This window comes from Gobio gobio, assembly GCF_949357685.1.
Source record: "Gobio gobio genome assembly, chromosome: 20".
Lineage (NCBI taxonomy): Eukaryota > Metazoa > Chordata > Actinopteri > Cypriniformes > Gobionidae > Gobio > Gobio gobio.
In genome coordinates, this window is record NC_137113.1 from 15,072,297 (window position 1) to 15,097,485 (window position 25,189).

At 38.2% G+C, this 25,189-nt stretch overlaps 2 protein-coding genes across 2 annotated transcripts in view; one reads left to right on the forward strand and one right to left on the reverse strand.

Annotated features, from left to right (window-relative positions):
- Positions 1 to 3,877: 3,877 nt before the first annotated feature.
- On the reverse strand, positions 3,878 to 7,561 carry socs3b (suppressor of cytokine signaling 3b). Its single transcript, XM_079801495.1, has 2 exons — positions 7,364 to 7,561; positions 3,878 to 5,989 (listed from the first exon to the last, which is right to left on the reverse strand). Exon 2 carries the CDS (start codon positions 5,813 to 5,815, stop codon positions 5,156 to 5,158), a length of 660 nt encoding a protein of 219 aa, XP_079657621.1. The 5' UTR covers positions 5,816 to 5,989; positions 7,364 to 7,561; the 3' UTR covers positions 3,878 to 5,155.
- Positions 7,562 to 9,220: 1,659 nt separating this feature from the next.
- The window catches only part of pgs1 (phosphatidylglycerophosphate synthase 1), a 38,235-nt gene continuing 22,266 nt past the window's right edge, over positions 9,221 to 25,189 (forward strand). Inside the window, exons 1-6 of the mRNA XM_079845960.1 lie at positions 9,221 to 9,356; positions 11,790 to 11,991; positions 13,080 to 13,157; positions 14,260 to 14,356; positions 21,437 to 21,626; positions 21,874 to 22,052. Of these exons, the coding sequence (XP_079702086.1) occupies positions 9,238 to 9,356; positions 11,790 to 11,991; positions 13,080 to 13,157; positions 14,260 to 14,356; positions 21,437 to 21,626; positions 21,874 to 22,052 (865 nt within the window). The 5' untranslated portion in view covers positions 9,221 to 9,237. The remainder of the gene's footprint in view (positions 9,357 to 11,789; positions 11,992 to 13,079; positions 13,158 to 14,259; positions 14,357 to 21,436; positions 21,627 to 21,873; positions 22,053 to 25,189) is intronic.

Below are 25,189 nucleotides of genomic sequence, written 5' to 3' on the forward strand. Positions count from 1 at the left end.
GGCCTAAATGTACATGCAAATGTTATCTATTGCTAGTAGTCCATGCTGATGATGTCATTAAGTTAAGCGTGTGCAAATTATAGGGCAAGACTTGACATAATTTGCTTAAATGAAAATTGTAGGATAGAGTTAAAAGGAGCAAGATATAGAGAACGAAAGTCTCCTTTATTGTTTTTGAGTAGCTGTTACCAGCAGCAGTGTTCTGATGACAGCCAGAGCGTGTTAGTTTGCCATTTTGCTTTCAATAGGACAATTTCGGTGAAATGTTGCTAACATAATGTTTTCATTATGCGTGATTATAGGCAGACTTGATTACAGACTTTACAAAGATGTTGTGTTGAAGTGCATTTCACAACAAGAAACGTATCTATCCTCGCACATACGTAGGCCTATATGCAGGCACGCAGACATTTGCAGAGTCTTCCCTGGGCCCCTGCAGCGGGCCAGGATGTATAAAAAATGGCCTCACATTCCTTTCCTGTTAAGTCAACCACAATATGGGACTGACACACGAGAGGACTGGACTGTTTCCCAGCACACACAACCCCTCTGGAGTCCCATTACTTTCAGTCATTTACTCAGACGCACACACAAACACACTCATATTATGTCCGCGATGGCTGATTCTCCGTGCGGCTCATAACTTATCCGTTAATCGTAGTCATCAGCATCTTCAACAGGAGTATCAACATATAGCCGGGCTTACCGTAAGTTTGCAAAATTCAGGGAAGTCGAAACATAAGCATATCTAGACACGCGGAGTAATTGCTTCCCCAGGGTTACAGTAAGCTAATCAGTAGTGAACAGATAGAGAGGTTACAGAGGTGATTTACTGTAAAGCCCCAACTGAAGCTGGTACTGACAGCTGTAAAACATAAACATCCTGTAGAGACATGCTGTTTCTTATGTGCAAACATGTGCATATATTTTCACAAAAGCTTAGGAGAGTGCATGTGTAATGCTTAATGTGCTTTATATGTAAACATTTTTAATATTGAACTTGTAAAATATTGAAATAATTATGTTTTGTTTTGGGAAGAGGGTGGTCAGGAACTTTCTAAACCCGGGGGCTTTGTGTTTTTGACGGGCGTTGGCTCTGATCAAATGAGGCTTGGACTCACTGACTGCAGCTTTGTTTTGAAAACACTAGAGAGAGAGGAAAAGGAGGAAGGCCTGAACGAGTGTGAAGAAAAGGCGGAGACTTCCCAAATACCGTAAAAAGAACATAGCGGGAGATACCACTTGGAGTGGAGCTACGAGAAGAGTGGTTCTTTATGCATGTGTGTATGTGTATTATAAATATATTATAACATATTTCTCGGAATCTAAACAAGCCGTGGAGTAAGTCTCTCTCGTGGGTAAACCTTACTCTGGCAAAAACACACACATCAATTGCTTGGCTGTCTGCTATGAATGTGGATGGAATTTACCCATAATGCTAAAACACAACTAGTATAAATAAATGGACACATTTTTCAATATAAAACTCAGATGAAATAAATATTACATAAGATGTAGTTCACGCAAAAATAAATATTCTGCCATTATTTACTAATTTTGATGTCATTTTAAAATTGTGACCCTGGACCACAAACCCAGTCATAAGGGTACATTTTTTGAAATTGAGATTTATACATCATCTGAAAGCTGAATAAATAAGTTTTGTCCTATTGTTAGGATATTTGGCCGAGATACAACTATTTGAAAATCTGGAATCTGAGGGTGCAAAAAAATCAAAATATTGAGAAAATCGCCTTTAAAGTCCAAAAAAGTAATTAGCAACGCATATTACTACTAATAATACATTTTGGACATATTTACGGGTAGGAAATTTACAAAATATCTTCATGGAACATGATCTTTACTCAATATCCTAATGATTTTTGGCATAAAAGAAAAATCAATAATTTTGACCCATACAATGTATAATTGGCTCTTGCCACAAATATACCTGTGTGACTTATGACTGGTTTTGTGGTTACATTTGTATGACTTTCTTTCACAAGATATTTTGAATATAGCCCTTTTTTGTCCATAGCCAACAATTAAATATTCCGATGTTGTTTGGACCCCAATGTCCCATTGACTTTTTTGTGTTCAGCAGGTTTGAAGCATGAAGATGAGTAAATGACAGAATTTTCATTTTTGGATGAACTATCCCTTTAAGTAATCTAAGGGTATGTTTACACGACAATGATATACTAAAACAGGAAAAGCCCTTCGCTTTTTTTCTCGCGCAGATGTAGTTGGCGATGTAACTTTGTAAAGAAACCCTACGGGCCTATAATACACATGCATGATGTCACCATTTTCACATATGCATGTTTTTGTAGATTACACGGAGACGATAACTATTTTAGTTGAAAACGGTGTTGTGTAAAAGGCCCCCAAGTATTATAAATAGTGCTTATAAATGTGCATTTATAGTCTGTTCGGCTGGGGGTCTTTACACGATTTACTAAAAAACGGAAAAGTTGTTCCTTTGCTTCTTTCGCGTACAGACAACATTGTCAAAACGATCCCTGTTCACAAGGATCCTCGAAAACGACAAAAAAATGCTGTATTATGCATGCCAGGCCAGTAGTTGGCGATATCACTTTGTAAAGAAACACAACGTTCCTATAGAACACGTAATACACACGACGTGACCGTTTTCATAAATTCACTGTATCGTTTTGAAAAACGTGAACTTTGAAAACCGTAAGTTTGCATTTTCATGAACAGCCAAACAGTTTTTAGTTGAAAACGGTGTCGTGTTAAGGGCCCACCCAAGTATGCTTATAAATTTGCATTTATAAATTTGCAGCTATTTGATTCGAATTTTCTTGTATAACTATGCAAATCAAAAAATAAGGAAACTAAAGATAATGGATTGATTTGTATAGTTTAATTAGATTTTATTTGAATAGTCTATCAAAATATTAGACATGAATCCACTGATATAACCACACCTTTTCATATCATCACTACCGATTCTAAAAATGATATTGTAATAAACAAATTATCTTTGTTATCTGCACGTTATCGTTCAATTGCACAAGTACTTTTTTACTACTATGATTAAAAGTCTGCACTGTAAGTCAGAAATCTTATCGTGTCAAGTTCTATTGGGCTTACTCAGGAAGTTTATCAAGGCCTATTGATTTTTTTTTTCTTCACTTGATGGCATTTAATGGTTTGTGAGTTACAACTTTTACTATGTGTTAATTACCCTCTAATATGCGGACGAAGAGCTGATAAAAGCCCTTAGTTAAATGGAGAGAAGAAAAAATTAATTAAGAGAGAGGTTAATCAATGAAATAAGTAGAAGCGTGCACATCTTAGAAATGCACAAACTGCAAATAAATGCATTGTAACTTTAAATAGAGTTGCTATATTAATTTCAATTACTGGTTGTAGAACTAAAAATGCAGAGCAGAAATAAAAACAAGTGTTAAATATGAACTCGTGTCCATTTTACTCGCTGAAGTGACTTTTCTTATAAGTAATGAAGAGTGACCAGTATTAATCCGTATAGAGACTCTGGGGAGAAAGAGAGAGAGAGAGAGAGAGAGAGAGAGAGAGAGAGAGAGAGAGAGAGAGAGAGAGAGAGAGAGAGAGAGAGAGAGAGAGAGAGAGAGAGAGAGAGAGAGAGAGATGTTTTAACTTTGATCAAAAGAGAAAGCACTCTGACATCCTGTACCCACACCTCAAGGTAAGCCTCAGATCTGTTTTTCTGAAAACAAGAGCAGTTGTGGTATCTTCATTTGTGTGTGTGTGTGTATGGCTGGAGGAAAATGTTTTCTGCAGCAAATGCCACATTAAAAATCATGCATATTTAAAACCAGAGAGAATAACCATTGCGTTTTAAACAAGAATGCGAGTCACGCAGGAGGATACATTTTGTAAAAATAGTGCTCTTTAATATAAATTATGGAAATATCTTATAAATATAAATATGTGCAAAGGTTCTTGCTGCATTTTCTATGTTAATGCCTTTGTTTTCTGATCTTCAAGCTTGCACTGCGGTCATCAGACCAGACCTTAAGATGAGACATCTTTATAAAAGACAGAGTAAAAAACATGCTGTCCTGTTGGTGGCCACACATGTAAACACCTTGATTTTTGACAAAATATGAACAACAAAAAAAGAGAGAGAAAAACAATCTACAAGTGGAACCATAAGCCCTTCCATAGACTCGTAATACATTCAGTGAAAAGCAGACATCAAGTCCTGCTAGTGAAACAAACACTGTGTCGTTGTTATTGAATGAGGATTTTGAAGCCCACAAAGTACAAATGCTTCTCCGTGTGATCAGAGAAGCACGGTCCTTCATGTCAAACACCACAGCAAATCAGTTAATATAGGTTTTTCATACTGTGCTTGTATTTGCTTCACAGTATATGAATGTCAATTTGCTCATATTGAATAATCAACAATGTTCAGCCTGCCTTTTTCTAGCACAAATGAAACTAGTTTGCTTTGGCTCCTGTCACGAACAAAGTAACAACAGTCCACTGAGGGGCCGTCTTCTCCAGAGAAGGCTAAGGCCCGAAACCGTCGGCAGTAACGGGCCTCTCGTCCGGTCGATACTTCGCGCTAGTCCATTTTCTTGACCCCACACACGGTCACCAGAGCAGACACGGCAGTGTCGGTTGTGAGCGGTAAGTAACCACCCCGTTTGCGCCCCCACGCCCACTTATGAGGCAATTACACTTGGCAAGAAGCAGTGGAAATGTGTACGTCATTGCAAACACCCAGCTCTCGCTCCTTCCTTGCAGGAGAAAGTCAAAAAATGTCGAGCTAAAGAAAACAGACATGAAAGAGTGTCTCCCGATCGATGATGAGGAGCTGGACTGTAGCCATAGCAGCACACTTAACTCCTGTACTGATCAACTATCACTTGTGTTTATCTTCAGCAGCCCCGTCTTTGAGACTGGCCGCTGGAACGCGGAAGTCCGTTCGTGTCAACAGCTGCTGAGATGTCAGATCCACTTGAGTGGAAGTACGCATCTCGTGCTGTCCTTCAAAAGTTCACAATCCAGAGGTCGAAGGCACAGCTGGCCTGCAGTACTGACAGACGCCGAGGTCTGGAGTGATAATCTCCACTTGTGCGCCTTCATCTTCTTCTTCTTCTTCTTCTGCCCTTTCCCATATAAAACCCATCAAGAATAGCTAGATAGGAGCATCGTAGTCCTGGAGGAACTCTTGGAGTGGATGAGGCAGCTGGTCCCGTTTGGTGGACATGTCTATGTGACCGTTTAAAGTCTTTCGACATAGGTGCTGCAGACTGGACATGCTAGACGCCAGCGGACGCAGTAGCTCCAGAGGGATCTTCTCGCCACCGGAGTAAATGAAGTACGCACTTCCGTCGGCCGTGCTTCCGCTGTCTCCAACAGCTTGGACCGTCGATGAGGTCCCCATCCCAGCAGAGGGCATGTAATGATGGATGAGTTTGAGGACGCAATCAAAGCGTGGCACCGCCTGCTCGCTCCGAGGGTCGGTCTGCAGGAAGAAGGAGCAGGAATCACACTGGATGCGAAGGTTTTTGGTGCCCGTTGTCGTTTTGACACTGAGTGTGAAGAAGTGGTGGTGGTCCGAGCTGTCGCGCACCAAGAAGGTGCCCGGGGGCTCTGTGTTCAGCAACGAGCTGGCCTCTTTCCCGCTCACGGTGCTCCAGTAGAAGCCACTCTCTTGCAGTTTGCGCACAGCCGCGAGCACCATCTGATACTGCGCCCGAGAACTGAAGGTCTTGTACCGGTGGGGGGGCAGGGGCACGCCGCCTTCAAAGGGGCTGCTGCTCATGGCGCTGTCAAACCTACTGTGCGTTACCATGGCGCTCTGCCCACCCCCTGTACCGCCCGGCAACCACTGGTGCTCGGGGTCCAGGGCCGAAGGGCCGTCCCAGCCAGGGTGTTCATGCACCGGAGAGCACCAACACAATGCCCAGAGCTCTGGCACCTCCTCCACATCCAGAAGAAATGTCGTCTCGGTGGGTATGGAAGGCAGCTGAAGGGAAAAGCCAAATGGAAAATGTCAGCATCGACCAAACAGTGAGAACAACAGAAGCCAGTGCCAGCAGACTTACATCTGCTATGACATCAGTTTTATTAGGGCCATTCATGGTTCTAATAACTGGATTGGATGTTTCTCACATGTGTTCCTTATCAGTAAAGCCCAACCCTCCCTCTCCAAAGAAACATCACATTTACACATTAAGCATTTCAATGATGTAATCTTCCTATTTGGGGATACATTATGGCTGTTTTAAAATGTATTTCTTCAAACCTTCAAGTGTCTAATATTTTTTGCTATATAGTATAATACTGGTAGAGTGGTAGTGACTAGTATTTTGTCAATTCATCAAGTAGTTTTCCCTTTGTTACTAGTCACTACCTCAATTCTCCTGGTAACAACATGCTTTGTTGTGTAGATCCCCTATTCAATTTTACTAGGATGCATAATGCATGCCAATGTTGTCTGTACCTATTTTAATTTTACTTGTACTATTGCTACTAGTCACCATGCCTTCTAGTAACAAATGTATTATTCAAATTTATTATGAGATTCATTATTCACTTCTGAAAAGTATGGCAATGTTTCTGGTACCAATGCCTTGCCTTTATTTTAATACTATTCATACTTGTAATGTTGATATCCAATAATACTGGTAACCAATTATTCAAGTTATTGAGATCACTGGTTTAAATATCAACTATTCACTTTCCACTAGTATATATTCTAATTACTGCTGGTAACTATTATAATTTTACTAGTACAAATGGTACTAGTTAAGCAAGTAATCCAATAGTGACCAGTTTGACTAATCACTATTAAATGAAAATGAGTAGCCTACTTGTTGGAACATAACATATGATTATTTTGAAGCGTAAATGTTAAATCAGCTTGCAATGGATAAATTAATGAGTTTCTAATCGAAGCCTTATTATTTTTAGTCCAAGCTCGGTCGTGTAAATCCGATATCGACTTCGATCGCTCTCTCGGGCTATTAGAAATCACGTTATGAATGAGGTCCTCCAGTTCGTTGTGAATAACCCAATTCCTCATTCATGACACACGGTCTCTGTCTCGTGTTACATTGTAAATACCCCTTCACTCTCTTATCCTAACTGGAATACTAATTCACCGACTTGTTCCGGTTACACTGAGGTCGTTTAGTCCGAGTGGCCCAGCTGTATAACTCTAGCAGAATTTTAACTATTATGCGTTATTAGCTTGCATTACAAGGAACAGTTTTTTTTACATGGATACAATGTGGCACCGCATATAACGAGGCATGCATAATAGGCCGATATAATATATGCATACATGTATAATAGACTATTAAGAATTTAAATACATTACAATAAAACGTTGTTTTACCTTCAAAGCGTTATCCGACTCAATCTTGGAGTTTTCTTAAAACATAGCTCCTTTTGTGATTTCCATACAACCTTACGCTTATGCAAAATAGATCTTCTTTTAAAGGGATAAAGATCAGTTTCATGTCAGTTTTTCAACAGTTGATCAGAGATCAGCTGTGTAAAAGTCTATCAGAGGTAGTGGAGGTGTCCTGTTTGTGCCAACGAGTTGAAGTACCGACTGATATTTCTAAAGAGCTCCACCCCTCTTCCAGTAAAGCAACCACACACACACAAACACACACACGCACACACGCACACGCACACACACACACACACACACACACACACACACACACACACACACACACACACACACACACACACACACACACACGCACGTGGCGGGTTGCCAATAAATAATCAGCGTGACCCTTTTTTACGGGATTTCTTCCCCCTCCCTTCCCTTCCCTGTACACACAAGGTGAAAAGTTGCATTGCCCTTGCGGATATAAATGCCTTCGGTGTGTTATGACTGATGATATCTGACCTAACACGTGTTGCATATTATTATGTCTTATTCATTTATTTTTTAATTTTGTAGAATAACGTATCATAATGCAATTCACAGTCAGATGCATGAACATTCACGAACATATTTATTAAAATAATAATTTTGCATATCATCAGGATTTATGTTGGCATATGTTCTATTCGAATTAGAATGCAAGGCTATAAGGAAACGTTAGTATAAACATTTTCTATAGTATAGTAGTAGTCTACTACAGTATAGTCGCAAGGCTGGGTCGACTCACACCACCCGTTTACTGGATTTGTTCCATACGCCATCTATAGGATGACAGCAGTTAGACCACCCTCCAAAAGACGTCAATGGGATTTTAGGGATATTTGCGCATTAGTAAAGTCATTGATCAGAAGCTTTGGATATTTATGGACCACGTGAATCAAGAAATAATTGTACATATCGCCTAATGCCGTGAATTATATATAATTATATATTTAAATAATATACAAAAAATTGTATTGTCAATGTACAGAGCCAATTAAATACAGTTAGCATATAACCATAAATGCATATTATGTATTTAAATATTTAGTTAATATTTAAATTAATTACTTTACATTCATTAATATTAAGGTATTTTTAAATAATAATAACAGTGCAAGTAAAAATATGTGGCAGGGTCAGTAATTAACAGAGCTTGGAGCAAAAAATGCTCCAAGTGCATAAAATGCATGATAAAATTCCTCACGTTTGATATATTTAATCATTTTTGATTCTATGTCTATCTAGTTATTTGTCTAGCTCCCCTGACAGTAGCTGTCAGATAGCATTCACTGTTGCACTCAGAGGTTGAAATTAGACTGATGTGAAGATAATATAATGTTTTAAAGACGAAAACTTGTTTTTAGGAAACACTTAATGTGAAAATACACCCCTAAAAACTGCAAAAACAATAAAATTGCATTCTAGCAGATTTTTTGTGATATGATATATTGTGCACTATTTTGCATTTAATTTGATTTAGAAGAAAATACCTTCAAATTGTACAAAAGGACCTGGAAATAAGTTTCAGGGATAAAAATAAATTGACAAAATTGAGAGGGATATAAACTGATATAGGTGGGCTAGAGGTCAGTTCAAATACAAATAGAGAAGGCGCAGAATGAGATAATGTGGATATTTTTTTATCACTGATAAAAACGTATAAAATATATGAGACCAGCAAAGGCACATGCCGAATTATCTTGTCAACGCTGAAAGTCCTCTCGTTATAATGAGCGAACTTATCTTGTTTACACTACAAGCTTCTAGTTTGTCGCGCCAGGTTGTGTATTTCGATAAAGTTTCGACGTTCAAAATCCTGTGAAAACATGGCGGCGCCCATGACATGGAAAAGACTTGTGTTCTCTGCATATAGTACTCCTGCATTCTCCTGGGTTTTTACGAGGATAACAGACCGCTTTTTCAGGACACATGATCGGAGGAGAGGGTAAATGATAGCTATCGTACTATGCATTACACAAAGACAGTCGATAGAAATCGCGTGGTGATAAATAGGCATGCGTGTTTGGCTAACGTTAGCTTGTGGTTGTATAAGGGAGAGATCTTACATTCACGTGCAGAGCTATAGTTATCAGGATGATTTTGAAAATATGAGCTGTGAACTTTAGAACAACAAAGATGGTTGCTCTGCCATTGTTCATTAACTTATTTCCAGTAACCACCAGTATGTCCTGTTTTTAAAGGTATAGCTCACCCAAAAAATGCAATGGAAGTGAATGGTGACTCCTTAACATATTATTTTGTGTTCCACAGAAGAATTTGTGGGTTAACTAATCCTTTTTTATGTGCTGTCAAACTGCACACTGTTTTGTGTGATGATAGCTACCCCCTTACCAAATAAACCAAGGATCAGATAGAGTTGACAGTTGTCAAATTCATGATTATTTATAATATTCTTTGTTAAATTAATGTAAATATGGAAAAAAAAATCTTACAGAAACAGAGGACTTTTGTTGATCAGATATTCTTGTTAAACTGCTGTTATCAGACGTGCATTGCAATGAAAGAGGTTCATTCAAAAAACTTAAAAGCACTGGTTCACAAAGGGGCCATTTACTGCTTGCATTCTTCTGTAAAGGAGACTTTAATCGAATCACTTTTCAGTCTGATAGTATTAAAGGCCTTTTCTTGAATTTCTTCACTTGTTAGGGCAGATCTATGAGGGTTTTGAAATGTGGGTCTTGTTTTTGAAGCAGGGCTGATGCGTATGAGAGACAAATAGTTAATTTTGCAGATTCACAATCTCACTCACGCTTGACCTTCACATTGTTTTACGCTCAGTCTCCACAGGGTCACGGCGCTCTCAGAGGCGCCTCTTTTCATTTTGTTTTCTCAGTAGTTATGTGAGATCTACTGTAATGTGCGGTGAGACTCTGGGTTCTGTGAAGAAAAGCACCGTCTGGCTCGTAGAGAACTCGACGTGACCTTGGTGTTTGGCAGTAGATCTGAGTGAAGGGTTGCCGTTTGAGACTTCATGCTGTGTCATACAGACCATATTACTGCCTTTGTGTCTTCTGAAAACTGTTGCATTTGGAGCTGGATTTAGGGCTCTGTCCTCCTGACAGAGTAGTTTGAAATCAAGTTTTGAGAAAAGGAAAGCTGTTGGTTTAACTATTGTTTTTAAAATAACAACAGATATCGCATGAAATTGTCCATATTGCACAGTCATAGCTGTCAGGCTGTCACCACTTCAAACAAATTGTTTTGGGGTGTAACTGCATGTGCTAGTGACATTTCAACTTCCATTTGCTATTTATTATTAGTTTAATAACAAGGGTTTTTCTTTCTTTTCAGATTTGTACTTGCCCTGCCAATCTTTTCACAAAAAAGTATCATTATAAAATATGAATGTTAGAATACATTTTTTTTGTCCAAATAACAAAGCAAAAAAGTACTATAAAATAATGTAAGTTTTTTTTTTATTTGCAAAAATAGCTTACAATACACAACTGTTCAAAAGTAAGGGTTCAGTTAGATAAAAATTTTTTTTATATATATATATATATATATATATATATATATATATATATATATATATATATATATATATATATATATATATATATATATATATATATATATATATATATATATTATACTTTTATTCAGCATGGACACATTCAATTGATCAAAAGTTACAGTTCTATTTAAAAAAATCTATTCAAAATGAATGGTGTTCTTTTGTACTTTCTATTCATCAAAGAATCCTGCAAAAATATAAAAATATTAAGCAGCACAACTGTTTTCAACATTGACAATAAGATATTTTTCTTGAACACCAAATCAGCATTTTAGAATGATTTCTGAAGGATCATGTGACACTAAAGACTGGAGTATTGATGCTAAAAATACAACATTAAAACAGAAAACAGTTATTTTAAATTGTAATATCACAATTTTACTGTTTTTGATCAAATAAATACAGATTTCAAAAACAAAACAAAAACAAACCTGTGAAGCGTTTGCCTTCACAGGAATAAATGTACATTTTAAAAGTTATTTCTAATAATATTAGACAATATTGCCATTTTACAGTATGTTTGATCAAATAAATGCTGTGAGTATGAGAAGTCTTACTGACCCCAAACTTTTGAATAGTAGTGTATTGTAACTCTGTGGGCAGTTTATTCGCACACTTTTGCTGGGAAAAGTTGTTTGGGAGCCAACAGGAAACAAAAACCAAGCATGGAGTTCAGTATCACTATACAGCCACCAGATTATACAATATTTGCTAATACTGTAAACTGAAACACTGCAATGCATTGTGTACAGTTGGAGAGTTCTGCAAGCCTCACTCTTCGATTCTGATTAAAGGTTTTCTCCGCCCCTTATTTCTCTCGTACTTCCTGTCATCCTGTAGGTCCGCCGTGCTGCTCTTGGCCCCTCTCCTGGCAGAGGCGGACTCAGCCCCCCTGGCCTCCTCCAGACCTCCAGGCTTCACTGGTGTTGAGGGCCTCCAGTCTCGCTTCCACTGGATGGCTGATCATGTACCTGCTTTCAGGGTCCCTGGGGGCCAAATACACATCCTTCACTCACCTGATGAGTTTTATCAGGCTATGAAGGTGTGTGTGTGTGTGTGTGCATGCTGAATGAAGGCCAAGCAATTGCACCTTTAAAAAAACCATATAGCCAGTAAATATGATTATAAGGTTGTAAAAAAGAAATAATTTGTTCAACACTGAACTGACCTGAGCTGAACAATGACACCATTTTCTTTTAGAGCTGCTTTACAGCAGAATTTAATTCTTTTTGCCGAGAATCACTGAATCATTATTTTCCTGTTTATCCCTGTAAAGCTATTTTGAAACAATCTGTATTGTATAAAGTGCTATATAAATAAAGGTGACTCACTCACTCCACTCCAGTTAGATAGTCTCCAGTTTATTGTCATATTTATATCATATCATTGTAAAATTTTGTGGATGATACTTACGAGAAGACGTTTTAACAAAACAGGTGGTTCTGTGCCAATGTCCATTCTAAACGTCATTATGTATCTCTTGCGATTAGTTTTTTAAAATGCTTAACATTTAAAAGTATTATTCTAGAAAGTTTTATCAAATAAAATGATGAAAGATCTTGCATAGTTTTAATTGTAATGTTGTAACTTATTTGTGGAATTATGTTAAAGAACTTTGATCATGCCGTAAAATCGCTGATATGATTATAAATAAATAAATGTAAGATTAAAAATGGAATTTTGGTCAATCCTGTTTTTTTTTCATTTTAGAAGATTGCCTAGTTGTGTTTATGTAGAGAATATTTTTTATTGTCCAATTAGATTATCAACTTGCTTTGTTATAATATTAACCTTTTTTTTAACTCAAAAGTAAGCTATTTTCTGTGAATGCGTGGAGACTTATGATTCATTTACTGCTATAGGTAGCTTAAAAAATGGTATGAAAGAAATTGCGCTATAAACTAGTGTTTATGATTATGATACTTTATTAAAATAATGTCGTAAGTAACAGTTTGCCGTGTCAAGCAGCATAACGGACAGTTTTTGTACAGCTAAAATAACCGGAAGCGGTGGAGACAGAAAGCCTTGACCTTCAAGTTAGAATGGTCGTGCCTGCTTTTATGTTAAAAATAGTGTGAATAGCTCGTAAAAAAGCTTTTGTCTCATTCAGTTTGTTTTTTGTTTGCCTAGGCTCGTATCAAGACAGCCAAGAGTCGTGTGGTGATGGCATCACTGTACCTGGGTACAGGACCACTAGAGCAAGACCTGGTATGTAACCTGTCTGCACACATTTACTGTCACTGAGAAGGAAAGGACCTGTCTTTGTGCTGTTTTACATAAGAGGAAGCTGCTCGGCTTAGCATATCTTATCTTCTGTTTTAAAGGGTTAGTTCACCCAAAAAGGAAAATAATGTCATTTATTACTCACCCTCATGCCGTTCCAAACCCGTAAAACCTCAAATTAAGATATTTTTGTTGAAATCCAATGGCTCAGTGAGGCCTCAATAGGGAGCAAAGCAATTTACACTCTCAAGATCCATTAATGTATTAAAAACATTTAAATTAGTCCATGTGAGTACAGTGGTTCAATATTAATATTATAAAGCGACGATAATATTTTTTGTGCGTCAAAAAACCCCAAAATAACGACTTATATAGTGATAACCGATTTCAAAACACTGCTGCATGAAGTTTCGGAGCGTATCGAATCAGTGAGTCGATTCAGCGGTTCGGAGCGCCAAAGTCACATGATTTCAGCAGCTTGGCGGTTTGACACACGATCCGAATCATGATTCGACTCGCTGATTCGATACCCTCCGGAGCTTAATGAATGAAATGATATGTAATGATATGTTTTTAGTACATTAATGGATTCTGAGAGTGTAAATTTAATTGCTGCCTATGGAGGCCTCACTGAGCCATTAGATTTCAACAAAAATATCTTCATTTGTGTTCCGAAGATGAACGGAGACCTTACGGGTGTGGAACGGCATGAGAGTGAGTAATAAATGACATTATTTTCATTTTTGGGTGAACTAACTCTTTAACCCTGTAAGCTCAAGAATAATTCATTTGTTAAGCAAAAAGATCAGGTATGAACAGTAGATCATGTCACAACCAAAATTGATCTGGTGGTGTTTGCTAAATCTTATTATAAAAGTGTAATTTGACTACTATCTCAGTGTACAGTAAGGTAACATTTCCTTGTTCGAACCAACATGCACAATCAGCCAGACAAGCTATAAGGTTCCTGTTGCAGAAATAGAATCAAAAAGAAATATATTGCTTAACCCTAGTATATGGTTAAAAAGTCTAACATGGAATCGATAATTAGAGGCTTCTTTCAGTGACTGTCTAATTTTTTTTGAAGGTTGATTGCATGGAAGAGGCATTAGAGCGCTCACAGGAAGATCATGCACCTGATCTCAAAGTGTCTTTTCTGCTGGATTATACCAGAGGCTCAAGAGGTCTGTTTCTGTCTCTCTTTCACACACTAGCCCCTTTCACACAGAAATCCCATTCAATTACCATAAAATTACCAGAGCGACTTTTACAGTGAATACACAAATGTGCCGTTCACACAAGCAATGGCGTTCCATCTTTTTACCGACAAGGTATCATTCACACATCATTACCAAAATATAGGTAAACTCTGTGATGTCAATCATCGGAAATTACCTTTAAATGCTCAGCCATTTTATTTATCCAACTGGATGAGGAGAAGCACTTTAGTTTCATTTTAGTTACTTTTTTTTTTTACTTCTGAGTGACAGGCACAAGGGAACATGGTTTTGCTTTTAACCTGAAACGCATAATTTTTACTATAGTATTGCAGTTACTATAGTACGCAATAATTGCAGAGCCGCATTGCTAATGAATGGAAAAGAAGGCAGTGTCTCAAGTACGAGACGCGGCACAATGGTCAGACATCTGTCTAGCACATGTTTAAGTAGAAAAACATTTAAAAGCAGCGGAACTTACCGTAAACCGCTCTAACAGAGCTTTATGATTGGCTCAAAGTAAACTTATCATGTCAGCACGTTCTGATCTCGTATGTGCTCATACCGGTAATCTTCAGTCTTTGTTCACACAAACTGGTAATGTTACGTTTTCTCATACTGGTAAATTGCCAGAACCGATTTACAGGTATTTTTGAAAAGTTCCTTTTCATACATACCTATTAACAGTAATTTACCAGTAAAGACTGTATGTGTGAAAGGGTCTACTGTCTCTCGCACACTCAGGCTTTGTTCAGACAGACATCCGCTCTTGTGTCCAACCCAAATGCTTTGAGTTGTTGTAGTCTGGACATCAGAAACGTGAGTTTCTGATCCAATACAATCCAAATCACTTTGTTATGTGGTATAAATTTCACTCATTTAAGATCATGTTGTGGTTAATTTGAAGTGTGAGTGATTTTACTGTATATGTTATAAGACTCATCAGTTGTATCCTAATGGGTAGAGAGTCTGACTTGTAAACCAAAGTTTGCGGGTTTGATTATCAATACCTGCAGCAAATCACTGAGTCAACCAACCCCAATCTCCCCAGGTGCCGCAGTGAATGGCTGCCCACTGCTCTGGGTGTGTGTATCCATGTTTTGCACTGTGTGTGTTCACTACTAACGGCTCCTAAAATGTGTGCACAAATTCCGAGTTTGGCCTTCAAGTCACTTCACTTCATGTTATGAAGTCATTACTTAATGTATATTGACTACACTGAACATATGGATCTGAGTTCATCACTTCTAAATGGCAGAGATTTGCGAGACTCAAAATCAAACGGGTCTGTGCACTGTGAACACAACCTCACAATCACTCTCTCGTTTGTGAATTTCCCTTTTTTATTGTTCTTTTATTTCCTTGTGAACTTTAAAAAGTCATAACTATATTTTTGATCACATTCCTATGAAACTATCAGGAAGAAATGGTGCTTAGAGGAAAACCCCTGATAATGTTTATTTCCCTCTGTGAACATTGACTAACATGCGTAGGCCATGTCTATTCTGGTATAACAGCATGGGTGTAATTTTGGAGGATTTCCAGCTTTAGTAATTGTGCGTTACTTGTTCAGACCTCCACCCTGTTTTTTCCTTTTCTTATACCTCACAAACTTCTTAAAAGGAACTGTTTGTCATTCCATTGGCTGCTTTCAATGTGCTATTGAACTGACCCAATGATGTTGTAAGAATTCATAATCTAATATTTCATGGTAACTAAGGCATCATATTGCAGCATTTACCTTTATTTGTATGGTTTAGGTTCTACTTGATCTCATGAGAACAACTCTCTTTTTTCATGAGAATAAAAAGGGGATTTTCTCTTAGAGAGTCCTAAGTTATTCTTCTTTTCTTTTCTTCTTTTAAGGTGAGTAAGCGATTTCCGACGTGAGCGACAGCAACCATTGGCTATGCATATGATATATGCAAATGAACAGTGGCAATACCAATAGGAGTGCACTGAGAGGTCAAGGTTTTTTTTACTATTATCAATGGTAAAAAAGTTGTGCTGCTTTGATGATTAGAAAGTTCAAGATAATCTTTTGTAAAAAAAAATTGTCTATTGTCTTTGGCACCACAATTCAGTATAGTCGCTAGTGTAGGACTTGGAACTGACACTGACTGACTTGTGTAACGGGTTATCTGTGTTCGTTCCTGTTTTAGGTGAGTTTGTCACATGTTTTCGCTGTTTCCTTGTTTTCAGTTTGTTTCCATGGTTTTTCATTGATTGTTTGAGTTGTTGCAAGTGATATTAATTTAATTTATTTAGTTTCCTTGTGTAGCAACAATGAGTTTCGGGGAATAATTAATTCAAATGGTATAAATATTCATAAGTCTATGAATATGATTTGCTTGTTGTACAGACAATATCAACGTATAACAGAACCTTTAGTCATTTAAAAGTAACCTTTATCCAAATTGATTTCTTCATCAATTATCAATCTTACAAACCTTAAAGGGTCAGCTCACCCAAAAATGAAAATTCTGTCATTAATTACTTACCCTCATGTCGTTCGAATCTGATGGCTCTGAAAGGCCTCCATTGGCACAATGCACGGTTCACTCTCAAGACCCTTAAAAGGGACTAAAGACGTCGTTACAAAGTCCATCTCACTACAGTGGTTCTAAAATAACTTTATGAATCGGCGAGAATAGTTTTTGTGCGCAAAAAAACCCTAAATAACGACTTATATAGTGATGACGATTTCAAAACACGGCCTCGTGAAGCTTCGAAGCGTTATGAATCAGTGAGCCGAATCAGCAGTTTGGATCGGCAAATTTCAGCAGTTTGGCGGTTTGACACGCAATCCGAATCATGATTCAACGGAGGTCTTACGGGTGTCGAACGACATGAGGGTAAGTAATTAATGACAGAATTTTCATTTTTGGGTGAACTAACCCTTTAAGAAACATTAATCTGCTTGATCAGGACAAATAATATCTCTTATGCAGAGGTGGGTAGAGTAGCCAAAATCTGTACTCAAGTAAAAGTACAAGTACTTACTGAAATATTTACTCAAGTAAAAGTAAAAGTAACAATCGTAATATTTACTTGAGTAAGAGTAAAAAAGTATTCGATGAGAAAACTACTCAAGTAGTTAGTTACTAGTTACTTTCGATCTGATTGATAAGAAGCGAAAACCCTGAATTTCAGGCTACTCGGAGAGCTTTCACACACCTCTCTGTAACACTTAACAATAAGGTTGTATTAGTTAACATTAGTTAATGTATTAGTTAACATGAACTAACCATGAACAACACCTCTGTTCAGCATTAGTTAATCTTTGTCAACGTTAGTTCATAAAAATCCAGCTGTTCGTGGTTTATTCATGTTAGTTCACAGTGCATTGACTAATGTTAACAATATTTTAATAATGCATTAGTAAATGTTTAAATTAACATAAAGATAAATAAGTGCAGTTCATTATTAGTTCATGTTAACTAATGTAAGCTAATGAACCATATATATATATATATATATATATATATATATATATATATATATATATATATATATATATATATATATATATATATATATATATATATATATATAAAAACACACACACATATATAATACATACATATATACACATATATATATATATATATATACATATATATATATATATATACACACACATATATATATATACATATACACATATATATGTGTGTGTGTGTGTGTGTGTGTGTGTGTGTGTGTGTGTGTGTGTGTGTGTGTGTGTGTTTAATGGTTAAACAGTGTAAATTAATGGTGTGCTGGGCTAACTAGAGCTCTTCTTAAAACATACTTTGTTCTTATGCTATTCTTTAGGTAGGAATAAAATACAATACCGTTTTTATCTGTGTGTATTTTCTACACTTCAGACAGGTGTATTAGATTTGTGTATAAATGCAAGACGTCACATTAGGCTATTCAATTTGTTTCGTTTTGTGAAGAAAAGGATATGTAAATGTGAAGATGTGAACGTTTGTTCGTGGACGTGTGTTGTTTGGAGGATTCAAACGATTCATTGCTTGCACAAGAGCGCATATGAGGAAAACACTCGGACAGTGTGTGAAATAGTATTATAATAAGGGGAAATTTCCCATAGTTACCAAAATGACCGTTAATAGTGTTCAAATATAGGCATCATTGTGACACTTACCGCTCTTTTCAGGGTGGAATTATTGTATGCTGAGAGATGTCAGTTCGTTTTGGTGCACACAACATGCATCGCATTATGAAACTATTCTTTTTGACATCTTGGAGTGAAAACATAGACTGAACTTGAGGCCACGGGCAATCTGCCTCCCTTAGCTCACACACATCTTCCGACTAAACGCGCGCTAATTATAAGCGGGTGATGCGTAGCAACCTCTCGCGAAGCAGCCTCTCCAAAGTTTCGCGAGACTTGCGAAAGTCATATTCACTTATTTTAATATATAATATAATTATTACCATTTGACAGTAACGGAGGAACGCCGCCGAATGTAACTAAGTAAAAGTACAGTTTTTTCACAAGAAATTTACTTGAGTAAGAGTAAAAGTACCCATCTTTAAATCTACTCTAAAAGTACAAGTTACCCAAAAAATTTACTCAAGTAAATGTAACGAAGTAAATGTAATTCGTTACTACCCACCTCTGCTCTTATGTTTGTACAATTTGTATCAATGAAGTAGTAATACAAGAAAATCAAGCTTAAATGGGTAGCTAAAATCTTACGTCTCATTGACTTTGATATTTGTGAGCAAAACAATACGGATTCACTTCAATGCAATCATTGGGTTTTAATAAAACAACTACAGTTTACAAAGCTACAATTCACACGGGGGGAAATATGCATATATATGAAGGAGAAAACAAACAATATGGTACAAACAAGGAAACATGAAACTTAACGAATAAGGGAAAAAGAATGATGGAAAGAGAGAATTAACAAGGGAGAGAGAGAGAGACAGAGAGACAGAGAGAGAGAGACAGCTTCACAGTCCTTTCGCAAGAGCCCTCAAGAAATTCATATTCCCGTGAACGGGAATAATTCAGACAACCTTTTCCAAGCAGTTTGATTGTGAAATAGAATACTTGCATTACTACGGCTTCTCGTGTAAGTGTCTGAGTTCGAATCGTCGGGGAAGTTCGCTAAGGATTTGCGGGTCCAGGAGAATTTCTTTGAAGTTTAGGAAAGTCGCTCCCGAAGTCTGCCGGTTTCTCTCTCCATGCGGGGAGGCCTTCTCTCAGGGTTGGGAAGACCAGGGTTGGTCTTCCCCTCCATGGTGAAATGCCAAGATGTCCGTTCCTTGTGGTGGCGAAAATGCAAAGAGTTGATGGTCGGTTCCAGTTTTTATAGAGGGGAAGGCCGACGCCCAAAGAGTTCAACGCTCCAATCTCTTGCGGCTACACGATGACGCCTCGGATCTACTCAGCGTAGATGATTACATCAACACACAGGCCCTTTGTTTAAGTATGATTTAATTAGACAAGTCACGAGGGCTGTGAGGTGTTCAGACTTTGGCCTTCCTGCCAAATGAATGATTGAATCAGTTCGCTTAATACTCGGATGTTCTGTTTCGTATATTAAAGTTTAATAAATTGTTACTGCCTGCGACTAGATCCTCCCTCTCACCTCTTCACTGTAACTGACCGTGACAACTTGCTAAGCAATTGAGGGAACAATCACTGTCCCAATCGGGCCAGTGCTGCATCTTCACGAAAGTGTATCTTTTTGCACGTTTTTAAGCCTTGTGAATTGAAATATTCAAGTGAAAGAAGACACGAAAGAACTCAATTCTACTCACTAGCTTGGTTTTCATCGCCCTGTTTTTATGCCCATTTTGAAGTATCGCATCAGAAACGAGTGATGGACACAGCAAATTTAGGGGGGGGGGGGGGGGGTCCCTTAATTCGCAAAAATGTTTTTACGCTCACTTCAGGTAGTTTTTGACTTGTGCGAAAAAGAGTTCATGTGAATAATGGGACTGGGAGATGGAAACAATTTAGCAAACATTAAACCCATGTGACTAATCGGCTGTTTCCGCTGATGGTGTTTTATTTACTGTTGGTTACTAGGTTACCAATACCACTGTCATCCGCTCAAACAACTTGATGGAATTTACATTTGTTTTTGTGTTGTTTTTTTTGTGAACTTTGAAATTATTTGCTTCACGTTTGTATGGAAACCCAGATACTTTGTCAGAAGTTTTGTTTGCACACACATCCAAAGTGCGCGGCAGAAAAGCCGTGTTTCAGTACGCAAATACTGAATCAAGTTCTCTCTTCTTTTAATTCACACACAATTATATCAAAATGCCCATCTTGGCGCGTATCCTGTAAACATAGTCAGTTATGTGAATAAAACGCTTGTATACCAGCCATGCAGCTCTTAAATTGACAGCAGCCTAATATTCCTGCTGCGCTGTGTTTTAATGTTAATCAAACAACAAAAGACAAAAAAAAATTACGAAATAACTTTTGTATCTTTTAATAAGGATTAATGTATATTTAATTTAAACAATTAAGAATATATTTTACATTTGATTTATTTCTTTATTTCTATACTCGAAAGACCTACCTCAAAAGCACTGTTTATTTCTTATGAATATTTGTTCTGTTGTATGTATGTATGTATGTATGTATGCATGTATGTATGTATGTATGTATTTTATGTTGGCCTGTTGAATATTAAATGGTTCCAATCCATGTCCAGTAGAAATTATTTGATGCAGCAATAAGCTAGCTAGCATACCTTAATGGATGTGTTTTTGAACTTTGCTCATTTAGAACATGATGAAAACCGTAATCTATTTAAATGACAAAAGTTAAAATGAGAGAGCGACAGATATCGATATTGGTCACAAAAAAAAAAATCCTATTGTTGCATCCGAAAAATGCTTGCAGTACATCATTCTTGGGTGCTATAAGCCAATCAGTGTTATCATGACGACAACCTCCAGCAATCTCTAGTTTTCAGTGTGAATGTCCCTTTATTGTATCTATCACGTCAGTGTATGCACTGATTCATTGCTTATAATTTCCCTGTTTATTGTTATCTTTTGCATTTACAGGTAAGCACAATTCCCGCACAATGTTACTGCCGCTGCTCCAGCGCTTCCCCGATCAGATGCGAGTATCCCTGTACCACACACCTGACCTGCGGGGACTGTTGCGTCTTCTGGTGCCCGAACGCTTTAATGAAACCATCGGGGTGCAGCACATCAAGGCATACCTTTTTGACAACAGCCTCATCATTAGTGGGTGTGTACGCATGCATTTATCACTGCAAAAGTGGATACTACACATGTACTACACATGGAAAAATTGTGATATGTTGCGGCTGGTTAACTAAAATATGCTTGCAATGTAAATACCAACATTTCTCTCAGACAAAATATTCCCACAGCTTTTGCTCTTCATGGTTCCAGGTTTGTTGGTAGACTGTATGTAGCTCTGTGGAGGAGGGTATATTTGTTGCCCGCTCTGAGTGTGATATCATCTCATTCAGGGCCAATCTGAGCGACTCCTACTTCACCAATCGTCAGGATCGTTATGTACTTCTGGAGGACTGCGAGGAGGTGGCGGATTTTTTTTCTGAACTTGTGGGAGCCGTGGGCGATGTGTCACTGCAGCTCCAGCCTGACAACACTGTGCACATGATGGAGGGAATGGTGCATCCCTACAAAGGCAAGTGCTTTTTAAAGAGAGTGACCTGCTTAAAACAGAAGCTACTTCCTTAAATATAAAATGTCATGCTTTAAGACAATGGGGGGGAGTTCCCTGAGAGTTCCTTAGCGTTCATTTTAACGCTTCTGATGAATTATGCAAATGAGGTAAAAGCCAAAGCGTTCACAAAATGCAGAATGCGAATTTACACCTGAAGGCCAATTCTGAGAGATAGATTGTGGCGGATGCAGCTATCTGGCCTACTTTAGTAAAACGAGATAGCATTGCTCTAACGCTGTGACCCAGACACCTGATTTGGCTGAAAAGTGCACCTGGTTATGATGATTTACTGCTGCCAATATGCAAATTGAAGGCCTTAGAACAGTTAACTGGAGAGATATTCATATGATATACTGTATATTATAAAATATGTCATATGAATATTTTTTTGCAGATTTATTCCCATGGTCCTGTAAACTGGAGATGTAATAGGAATATTTATATTTGTAAATACAAAAAAAAAATTCTAATTTAACGATCTAATTTAATTCTAATCTATTTTTTTTTATTGATCTTGGCAGTATGAATATTCTTTCATTGATCACAAAAAAACTGGATTAGGAATTATTTTTCCTGCCTACCATTTTCTTGTAAATGCTTGTAATGCATATGTGTTGCAAATGACGTCAATGGCTTAATTTAAGCATGCAAGGCGTAGTGCTACAATGTGTATCACTTGGTTAAAATGGACTGTGTGGTATGAGTATCTATTATTTATTAAGAACATCCTTGTTTAGTTGCAGCTAGACTGTCTAAGTGCAAGTGATCAAGCAACTTCATCAGCATTTTTCTGGCTATGAAAGTATTCCTGATAAGAGAAATGAGTCTGACATACTTCATGAATCAGAGGTTATGATGGTAAGTCACTCGTTTCCTTGTAACACCGGTATTGTGGTAACATGTTGAGTAACAGGAAGTGAAGCCTGCTTGCTAGCCCCAGGTCTCTGTGATGCTCTTCAGCCATGACTCGGTGTGTCTTACGGTCCCCAGGCTCAGTGAGGAGCGTGAAACGAGTGAATGAGTGATTATGCCCATTCAGCTTCAGTCCATATCCGTAACCCAGCGCCGTTCGATGACATAATTGTGGTGGAGCGGGGCCACAGTTTGTCACAGATCCCAGAAATAGTGCAATGATGTCACCTTGCTGGTGGTAAGTGATCTGCGCTGGGAGGGTAGGAAAGGAGAGATGCAGGAGGATGATAGGTTCGGGAAGGAGCTATTTGGACCTTGCTACAGTCCGTCAAGACAATGAGGTCAACGGGAAACAATGGACTGATAACGGACAGCAAGAATAGTGAAGCATAACGGTAAAAGGACGCCAATATCAGAGTGTGGACTTCAGTCAGGCTGGCTCTTCTTTATGTGGGTAACCCCCAAGCTGCATAAAGAAAACAGAAGCTACCTTCAATGTCATAATATAAGACGTTGAGAGGGGATTTCACTGAGAATTCCTTATAGCGTTCATGTGTATACGCTGTCTATGGCCCTGTTTACACTTGGTATTAAAGGGGTGGTAAAACACATTGTTTTAAAGGCTTGATTGTGTTTGTGGGGTGCACTGTAACATGTGTTCATGCTTCGTTTTAAAAAAAAAATCATTATTTTTCATATATTTGACATTTATTCTACACTGCTCTGTCCCTCCTTGTAAAACGGTCTGATGCTTTCCGGGTTGTATGAAGCCAGTCCCTCAAAAATACGCAATGGGCTCAGATTGGTTAGCTGGCCCAGTGTGTTGTGATTCGCTAACCGCAGTGTACGTTTGTCGGAAACGTCACGCCCCTTACCTTCACCGGTAGACTGTGCTTTGGTCAGTATTAGAAACGATGGCGTCAATAAAACCACAACAATCTGAGCCCGAATCAGACCCAGAACATTTGAGTGAAGATGATCGAGCAGAACCTGTTCAGTACTCAAGAGTAAAGACTGCGGATCTATAGTGATCGCTACTGAATGGCACTGTTACTTTTGTATTTTTAGAACGATTATAGCCAAATATCTGTCGCAAGAACTAACCCAAAACATTAAACACTGGCTTTATTATAGTAGCCAAATCACACACAGAACCATGTTTAGCATGCCTGTAGATAAATAATACATAAAAGCTCTAATCAAAGAATCATTTACACTAATGCCAAGTTCGCTGTTGAGATTTTAACGTTAGTGTTTGTAACGATAGGTGTTCGTCGGATAACGTTAAGTATGAATAAGCATTTAACAGACTGGTTTGCAGAACAGTGTTGTCATCTGTTTACTTCCTTGCTACAACCTATTACAGGAAAACACATCAATGAAAAATAAATCAGACTTACAGGTTGTGGCCCGTAAACAGCTTCTGTTTGTAAATCCAGCTTTCAGGTCAAGCCGTTGTGCATATCCTGTATTGAACTCTCGAACATTGTGAAAGTTTTCCTCCGTGAAATGTGCTGCGGGAGGGAGCCCTGCGCGCGTCGTGCATTCACACACTGGCCGCGTTTGTCTCACGCAGCTGACGGTGTGCAAATCCGGTGTTGAACTCGCGAACATTGTGAAAGTTTCCCTCCGTGAGATGTGCCTGTTCCCTTCTGTCTCATACACACGTGCATATAACATGTTGTATGTTAAACGCTCTGCAAAGCACCCCTGTCCCTATGAAGGCTGAACAAAGCAAGTACCCCAGACCTGGAATCCGGATGAATATAACAGCGTTTCCTCGGCATCGCGGCAACACCACTCCAGCCTAACTATACCACAACAGCGCCGCGATACAAAATGGCGCCCCCGCCCCCACCCCTATTTAATATTCTCGGAGGAGGGGTTTATGTAAATATTGAGCCTGGTGATGTCACCAACCCGGGAGGAATGTCTGTAGTCAAAGAAAAGCTTTTAAAGACACAGGCCCAGAAAACGAGAGATCTCAGAATATGTTGACCACTGACGTATTGGGACGCAGAAGCACCGCCTCAAGCCCGCCCACTGACTCGTATAGCTAAACGTGTCGCTACCGAGCAATAAACATGCCAGTTCCAGGTCACATGTGTAAGACATTGCGCTTTTGTTCGCTTCATTTCACAGCAGAATCAATTGTAAACAAGATAGAGGTCGAGACTGGATTTGCA

Coding starts and splice junctions, on each gene's coding strand:
- socs3b (XM_079801495.1), bottom strand. CDS start 5,815: ATGGTAACGCACAGTAGGTTTGACAGCGCCATGAGCAGCAGCCCCTTT.